General features: G+C 41.5%; 1 protein-coding gene across 1 annotated transcript in view; it reads right to left on the reverse strand.

Annotated features, from left to right (window-relative positions):
• Nucleotides 1–2,022: 2,022 nt before the first annotated feature.
• Nucleotides 2,023–8,637, reverse strand: part of si:ch211-195b13.1 (STKc_SGK domain-containing protein) — a 13,905-nt gene continuing 7,290 nt past the window's right edge. Inside the window, exons 2-13 of the mRNA XM_035681759.1 lie at nucleotides 7,611–7,686; nucleotides 6,782–6,860; nucleotides 6,650–6,690; nucleotides 6,446–6,529; nucleotides 6,294–6,351; nucleotides 6,044–6,175; nucleotides 5,810–5,922; nucleotides 5,548–5,671; nucleotides 5,333–5,428; nucleotides 5,083–5,238; nucleotides 4,905–4,994; nucleotides 2,023–4,035 (exon numbers count right to left, since the gene is read on the reverse strand). Coding sequence (XP_035537652.1) covers nucleotides 3,871–4,035; nucleotides 4,905–4,994; nucleotides 5,083–5,238; nucleotides 5,333–5,428; nucleotides 5,548–5,671; nucleotides 5,810–5,922; nucleotides 6,044–6,175; nucleotides 6,294–6,351; nucleotides 6,446–6,529; nucleotides 6,650–6,690; nucleotides 6,782–6,860; nucleotides 7,611–7,686 — 1,214 coding nt within the window. The 3' untranslated portion in view covers nucleotides 2,023–3,870. The remainder of the gene's footprint in view (nucleotides 4,036–4,904; nucleotides 4,995–5,082; nucleotides 5,239–5,332; nucleotides 5,429–5,547; nucleotides 5,672–5,809; nucleotides 5,923–6,043; nucleotides 6,176–6,293; nucleotides 6,352–6,445; nucleotides 6,530–6,649; nucleotides 6,691–6,781; nucleotides 6,861–7,610; nucleotides 7,687–8,637) is intronic.

The following is an 8,637-nucleotide window of genomic DNA, read 5'->3' on the forward strand; positions in this document are numbered from 1 at the left end:
CATCTTAACGCTGGCTTATCATTGACGATTAAGAGCTTAGGTGACATCTTTTACTGGTTTACTATAAACTAGGTTTGCAGAGAACAGCAGATGAGACCTGGATGTGTATTTTTCTACTTATAGCAACTTCTCTCTTCGGGCCATGCGTATATTGACCTTGGCCGACACACCACATCAACCGTGCTCGGCTTGTAGGATCGGTATCACTAACAGCCAGTTGATCTAAACATGCAGATGACCGCAGCACGCTGTATTTCGTCTCGGGGTACACTTTGTATCAGGGTTCAGGCTGAAATCCAGACATAGGCGCAGCCTGGACCGGCGTCACAGGCTCTTCCTGGGAAAACTGCGGCTCCTCTGGCCAAACTGGCCAAAATAATAGAATCACAGATGACAATGCTGCAGGCAAACACCGAGAAGCGCGATAGCTAATAAGCAACTACGAAGTTTCAAAGCTGAACTGATAAAAGCTTTATCAAGCACTCTTTTACATAACAACACTTAACGGAGCGCTCCATCCACGCACTGTTAGAGCGCACCGACAGGGACCGCTTTAGGGCCAACTCAGCAAAACCCTAAAAGTACGACCTGTGTCGTCAGGCCATGCTGGTTAGCGTATCCGGCTAGTTTCACCCTGGCATAATTAACACACAGGATTTCACATGGTCGAGCGGTCTGCTCTTGTTTGGTTCGGAGATTTAGGGGTTTTTTATGTTTTCATTTTTTTTTGTTTTTTATTTTTTTATTCTTCGAAATTAAGCGGGGGCCCCAGCAGCCTGCAGCGTTATCAAATGGACGTCGTCGTTAGAAGCATCCCGTACTTCCCGCTGCACCAAACCGCAAAAACTGCACGATAAACCAGCGACACACCAAACTCGGACACCCGAAGATGTGCAGAACAGTACCTTACCAGATTGAAGGACCGTGAAGCGGGAGAGAAGCTTTGTATTTAAAAATACGCACACTGTGTCAAAGCTCTGTGCTACGTGTTGTGTTAGGGAGGACTATTCGCAGAATGCGTGTCGTTGCCGGGCCTCCTGCGCATGTGCGGCTCGGCGTTTGTGGCTATTACAGAGGGTCGATTCGACAATGGCGCGATCCTGGAAGTGCGACGAGGGTGTGCGTCATCAAGACAAGTAGTGGAGCAGACGGTGAGACAGGTGAGACAGGTGAGAACAGGGGTTGTATGTTAACAACAGGGGAGCCACTACTTCAGTCAGCTTCAGTTCAGGCTGTTGTTATGTAATAAACATGCATGTTATGATCAAAATAACTAGGAGACAAAGATACGTTTTGATTCTAATTATTTAATTATCAGGTATTTATTATATTTGATTACCAATATTTCAAGGTGCTGAAAGTTCATGTTTAAGTTACGTTCTGTAAAAAAATTAAAATGAAATAAGATTTAATTATATTATATTTAGTATATTATCTAAATAAATGAAGATACTCGTTAAAGAAGAATATGTCAGAAAATTCATGTAATTCATCTTGAATGGAGATGTAGCTGGCAAAAGTCAATGTAAAGGGCTACGCATAGGAACAGACTGGTACAGGTGTAAAGTTTAAAAAATAATATAGTTAATTATTAGGAAGAATGTTCATCCTAAATAGTCAATTAAGTCCTAAAAATACAGTTAGAGTCAAAACAATGAGTTGGTGAGTCCGTTGACAGGAAATTAATCAGCAAATAAACTATTTTCATTGTTGAATTATTCTCGTTTTTATCAGTTGCGGTGATTTGCTGCTTTTCTTTGTCTTATATGATAATAAACTGAATATCTTTGGGTTTTGGATTGTTAGTTATACAAAATAAGACTTCAATCAGATTCAATCTTGGGCTTTAGTAATAGCTGATTGGCTTTTCCCCACTATATTCTGTAATTTTATAGCAATTAATTGAGTTAAGTTTTCAGCAGATTAAATAAAGTAGGTTAAATAATGTAGTGTAGTGTACTGTAGGTAATTATAAAAGTATAACCAGTTGCATTACAAACAAAAACAGCACACTTAAAAAACTTAATTTAGAGAATTTATTCACCATTTCTGACACAGATTACAGTTCAGTATCTCAGTTGATCATGTAAATTAACTTCTTTATACAGTAGCAGTGGCATGAAAATAAATATACATAAAAAATACAAAACAGAAAAAAAGTAACGCTTCCAAATATGGAAGAAAATTATCTAGAACTGTGTGTTGCCTTATTTTATTTTTTCCTTTCTTTTCAGCAGGCATGAAGATGCAAAACGCCTAAAATATAAAAACTGAATGGGACAAAACAAAGTCATCAGAGCCTCTCTTAATAACTTAATGCAAATCAGATCATAAATTACAACTTACACTTTCTGCTAAAAGAGATAAAATGATAATAATTCTTTCTGAGTTAATAAGATTTTATTGCACTTTCCAGAACCATATTATTCAGTAGGCCAGTGTGGTTAAACAGCCAGCGCCTGCTCCACCTAGTGGTTCTTTTCCACAATGAATGAAGCACTTTCTCATACACATTATCTTCTAGAAAAAAGGGACAAAGAGGTTTGTAGGGAGAAGAGATATGTACATACAGTATATATGGATCAGGCCGCCTTGGACAGGCACAAGACATTCACAGTTCTTCTCTATATGATGCATAAATACAAAAAAAACAAACAAAAAAAACATTTGTTATCACAGATTCTAGAGTTTGTCTGGAGTGTTTGCAAAAAAACAGCAATCACTTAAATTTTGAAAGACGACTGATATTACAGTATGTGCTATCATTGATGTGGGCCTGTTATTGCTGGTTGAACTCTCCTGATCAATAAGAGCAGTCTTCCATTAAATTTGCCAACAGCAGATATAGATAAACACAGTCACTGGTTGTAAATGAAAAAAAACAAAAAATAAAATATATATTGCCTTACAGGAAATATAATTTAATCTATTCATATATATATATATATATATATATATATATATTAATATACATGTATAACTCATTTATAATATATGCTTTCTTAAAAGTAAAAACAGAATGTTTGTGGTCATTAAAACAAGGAAAACCTTTTGGTTTTTGCAATAAAATATATGTAACTCTTCTCTTCTACACAGTACAGTAAAAGTTTGATCTTCAGTTTATGAGGACAAACCGTTTTGTCTGTTTTAAAGCGTACCATAGTTAACAGTTTGGTCCACATGTCACTATTAGTGTACATTATTGAAGCCGTTACTTCTTTGTCCGAACTAGAGATATGAAAATAAAAAGTGGAAAGATATGCAGCCGTCTAATCCACAGTTTTGCTGATGCTTAAAAGTGGAACGAATCACTTTTCTTGACCATTCTTCGAGTTCAATCGAGCATTTACACGACGGTAACAACGCATTGTGGAAAAAACTGTTTTAACATATGTAGACACGAAATGAAGGCATCAACCCTTAACAGCCAGCGTCCCAGGTCAACAACAAAAAACAAGTAAAATGTTTTTTGATAACACTGTTGCTGCCGTCCAAACTGCCTTTTCGAACCTCAGGCACTTCTTTCTTCACGTCACTTCGCCAGCAGCTGGGAGGTCCAGAGCCATCAGACGTGTGTTAACGACCCCACAGTGCATCCATACTTGGCACACGTATATTTTAATGTTAGGTGCTTGAGGCAGAAGAGTAGGGCCGGTGGTGTTGTAACATGAGAGTCCTCCCCCTCCCTCATCTGTACACTTTTCATGCACAAGATTCTCCTCCCTCCCCTGGTATTCGTGTCCATTTTGTCAGTTAGATCCGGCTAACTTATCAGGCTTATCAGAAACGTCCCCCCTCTGGGTTAAAATCTCAATGCAGAGCTTTTATCTCCCCCCCACCCCCCGGACAGGAGCGCAGAGATGTTGGCGTTCACATGAAGTGGTGGTCTGCTGGCGGTCCGTAGGAGAAACCTGGAAAAGCTCCGGCTGCTTCCTTGACGCTGCTGGTCACAGTCAGGGTCTCGGTGCACAGAGAGGAGGACACGGGCAGGTGGGTGAACTCGGGGTCGAAGTGTCGGAGGTCTGTGGGTCCGCTCTGTGAAACCAAGCAGGACGGACAGGAATTAGACATGTAACTAAATAGATGAATCATGCCGCTGTAATTTGGTAATATACTGAATGTTTAAGTCACTGATTGTGCAAAAATGCCAAACATTTGCTGGTTCCAGCTTCTTAAATGTGAAGATTTACTCAGTTCAGTGTTTATATGATTTTGATTAAGTAGTTAGACAATTAGTCAACAACAAGACGAGACATTTTTAAGCATAAATGGCAATAATTCACTTTTTCTAGCTTCTCAAATTTGCATATTTTATGGATTTCTAAGTCTCATGTGATACTAAATTGAATATCGTTGTGTTTTGAAACTGTGAAGGTAATTTTTCACTATTAGCTGACAGTTTATGGACCAAACAATTAATCGACTAATCTCTATATGAAGTGATAATCAAGGTAATTGTCACTTGCAGTCCTACAGTAAAGGATTTTAGATTGTTTTTAACAGCTGACTTTGATCAGTGGTTCTCAAACTGTGGAGCAGCGCCCCCTGGTGGGGCATAGAGCCACTGCAGGAGGTGTGTGGAGGATCAGGGGAAAAATATGGAGTGAATCTAAGTTGATGGAATATTATTTATGAAGGGAACTACATAAAACTAATTATTTATTTCACAAAAATTCAACTTGGATACTTTGTATTAGTTGTTTACCCTAACATTGGTAATGATTAATGAAATTTCTTGGGTGATGCAACTTGAATATTTTAGCTTTTCAAAAGGGAGAACCACTGACTGACGAGTTGGCTCTAAAGAATTATGCCATTTTCAAATTTTTTCTGGCATTATATAGACTAAATGTATTAATTGATGATAAAAGAAATCAGAATTTACAGCCCTAGCTTGAACTTACCACTGAGGGGATGAATGGAGGTGTGATCTTCTTGGCCATCAGATCCTCCCAGTTGATTGGAGAGAAGAAGGAATGGTACTTGAGTTCAAGCTGGAGGGAAAAAGAAATACTAGATCAGCAGGCTGATGGCAAACAAGCTTCACGGATCTCCTGCAGTTATTTGTGTTACAACACTTACAAAGTCATCCTTCACTCCCAGCCTCTTGGTCCGGTCCTTCTGCAGGAGCCCCTCCAGCAGTTCCCTGCCCGAGTTTGACACGTTGGGCTTGAGGACGGGGGACTTGTGCAGGATGTTGTTGTACATCTCGGCTGTGTTGCGACTGTAGAACGGGGGCTGTAAAGCAAACGCAACAACAAATTAAGTTTCTTTTAACGCACAAACATGTTTAAGTTGCATAAAGAGGTATAAAGTCATAGATTTCACTTACGAGTCCATAGAGCATCTCGTAGAGCACCGATCCCAGACACCACCAGTCCACTGTGCGGTCATACGCCTGCTTCTGGAGAACCTCAGGGGCCAAATACTGCGGAGAAAGCAACAAGAAAGAGTCAACTCATGTCTGACAGTTATAATTCCTCCTTGGTGGAGTTTCTGTGTTGATAATGATGATGTATGAAAGGTTGGAGATTTGGTTTTTTGTACCTCAGGCGTCCCACAGAAGGTTGTTGTTGTACCATTGGCCTCAACACCTTCTTTGCAGAGGCCAAAGTCTGTGAGGACAATGTGGCCCTGTGAGTCTAACAGGATGTTCTCAGGCTTCAGGTCCCTGTGAAGAAAAGGAAGAAAGAGTTTACAAAAATGACTCAAAAGCTTTAAAGTTACTCCTACGCAGTCATGCCTTCAGTTCAATTCAGTGACATGCTAATGTATGTCCACTAGGTGGCGGTGGAGGATCGCTCATTACCTGTAGACAATGTGCAGGGAGTGGAGGTAGCCAAGTGCACTTGCAATTTCAGCAGCGTAGAACCTGGCTCTGGGCTCCAGGAAGATCCTCTCTCTCTGAAGATGGTAGAACAGCTGGAGAGAAAACAGACAAACATCTGTCAACATCAGCTTGAAACTTACTTTTTTATATTATTCTGATTCTAGTTTGGAGCTTCTGCTTCGATTTTCTGGGCGTTGTGAGATTTAAACTCACCTCTCCGCCATTGACGTAGTCGAGTACAAAGTACAGCTTGTCAGTAGTCTGGAAGGAGTAGTGCAGCCCCACCAGGAATGGATGCTTGATGTTCTTCATCAGCACACTGCGCTCAGCCATGATATGCTTTTGCTGTAGATGGAATATATAGAAGTTAATGACATTATAAAGCAGAAGGAATATGGATTGAGGTGATTGAGGAGCTTTAAGTTCATGATATGGGATGAAAACACATCTAAAAAGGGCTTACTTCTTTCTTCTTCATGATGATTTTCTTCTGTAGCACTTTGACAGCGTAATATTTTGACCTTTCCGCAGCCATCAAACCTAATGACAATTATGCATCAGGATGGGTGCGTCAGGGGTGCCGATGGATGTGAGCAGATAAGAGACAGTATTTACATAAAAGAGAAGTTAGACAGACTCACCTTTCCAAAGCTGCCTTTGCCGATGATTTTGAGGTAGTCAAAATCACAGGGTTTGATCCTAATGTAGAGGAACGAAGAGATGATTAGGATCTTTATTGACACATATTAAGGTGTATGTGTTTTTAGAAAGTGTTGCTGCATACATTAAAAATAAAGAGTTTTTTATGAGGCTACTTACTGAGTTTCTTCAGCCAGGGAACTGCGTGAATTTAGGTACATCTGAAAGATACGACATGGGGAAATGTATGAATACATTTCCTTGTTTTGGAAAGAAAATGAGTCATACAGTCAGTAAACAGTCAGTGCTTACCAGACTTTGAGGAAGTTCATCATCTTCAACCTCTTCGTTTTGATTCTCATCAATCTTCAGGAAGTTGTTCACTTCAACACTGGAAAAAACAACAACAAAGAACTGGTTGTGAGATGGATTTTGATATCAGCTATTATCTGTTTCACAATACGGTTTAGTCTGCGAAATCACACGATCTGGAGACACTGAACTCTAAGCTGAATGAAACGCTGCCCTGCTGGGGCGTGAATGACCGTGTGAAGCATCCAGAAAGGTCAAGTTTAGGACAGGCTCATCGGCGTCTAACAAGCCTAGCGCGTCTGAGAAAAAGCTTAGCCGCTGACCCACAACAGGAAGGGTTCGGGCGTCTCTGCAGGACTCAGCGGTCCAGCTCAGATCCCTCACAGGGCATCTGGAGGGGGACAGATGGAGCGCACAGGTATTTTTCCACAGCACCAGACCCCGACCTGGAGTGCTGACCCTGGGAGTTCAGGACACTGTGGTGGCACGAGCCATGTATCATGTAATAACTGAATTACCGGTTTATCCTAGTCTAGGGGACAGAGCGGATTTACTGGGAAGGTGATTAGGGAGTGGGGAGGTTCTTAACCGGCTCGTCATGAAAGGACTATTCTTGCCCTGGCTTCTTGGACCCAGATTATACTGTTCACAGGATGTCCTGCCAAACTCAGGTGGCTGATTGGATTGGACGTTGATCATGAATGGGCTAACGATCAGAGCCAGGAAGTAACCGATGCCCAGAGATGCTCTTTGTAGGGCCAATTTTCCATCCACGTCTAACATTCATCCCCCCATTAGAGTGAAATATCTTTTTAATGGAAACACTCACTGTTGGCAGATATGCGGTGTAGACACCAGCTTCTGGATGAAGTCATTCAGCCCCATTTTTCTTTCCTTGATGAAAGCTGCAGATGGAGAGAGAGAGAGAGAGGAAACATGTCTTTGAGAGGGAGAGCATCACACACACATATCACTCACCACAAACAATAACAAAATGAGGAGGAAATATCTGTGTTAGAGCTGTAATCCGATGTTTTTTGAGTTCTTCATATGCTGTTATAGGGTAGATTTGCGTGTTGGGCATAGACCTCTAATGCTGCGGGCTTATAGGTTATGCAACCACTTGGGTCACTCATTCAGATACCGACAGTGGTGGCCAACAAAGCATTTCCCATCCTAGATTCTCACCACAACGTAAATAAGCAGTTATGACCCTTAACACTTAAATCCAAGATATTTATTTTATTTGATATTTATTTCTACAATAACAGACCAAGAAAAGCACTTTGCAATTAGGTTTAATTCATCTCTTGACTGCAGCATCGCTTACTTCAGACGTAGCATAGAGTAGGATGAATGTGGCATTGTGCGATAATTGTTTTTAAAAGCGTCACCGGTGGAGAACCGTGACAATTCCCCTCATTTTGCAGTAAGTGAGATCACAGCCAGGCCTCAGTCACATGCCAATGTTGAGCCGAGATAACATATCCAATGTAAACACGGAGGGTTGAAAAACAAAACAAAACAATATTTTCTCTTCAGCTTCCTCTGAAGACCACTCTAGGTGTATCTTCTCACTCGCTCAGTGTCCGGTTATAACAACGCGTCCGCTCCGCTCTCAAACAGCGCTGCTCTCACCTGCGACGTCAGCAGCTCATATATATACGGGCACCCACGTGGTTCGCCTTCGGTGTGGGGGGGGGGAGAGACGGGCCAATCGCGTCACAGGCGTAAGCACGCAACCGCGTCAGGGGGGCGTGACGTCACGGATTCCGCTGCATCCACGTATTCTGCCTGCTAGCGGGAGGAGGAGGAGGGCGGAGTGGGGGGGCCGGGACGGAGAGAGAGCTACCGCA

Source organism: Morone saxatilis, unplaced genomic scaffold (assembly GCF_004916995.1).
Source record: "Morone saxatilis isolate NCDOM2014 unplaced genomic scaffold, NCSU_SB_2.0 Contig9, whole genome shotgun sequence".
Taxonomy (NCBI): domain Eukaryota; kingdom Metazoa; phylum Chordata; class Actinopteri; family Moronidae; genus Morone; species Morone saxatilis.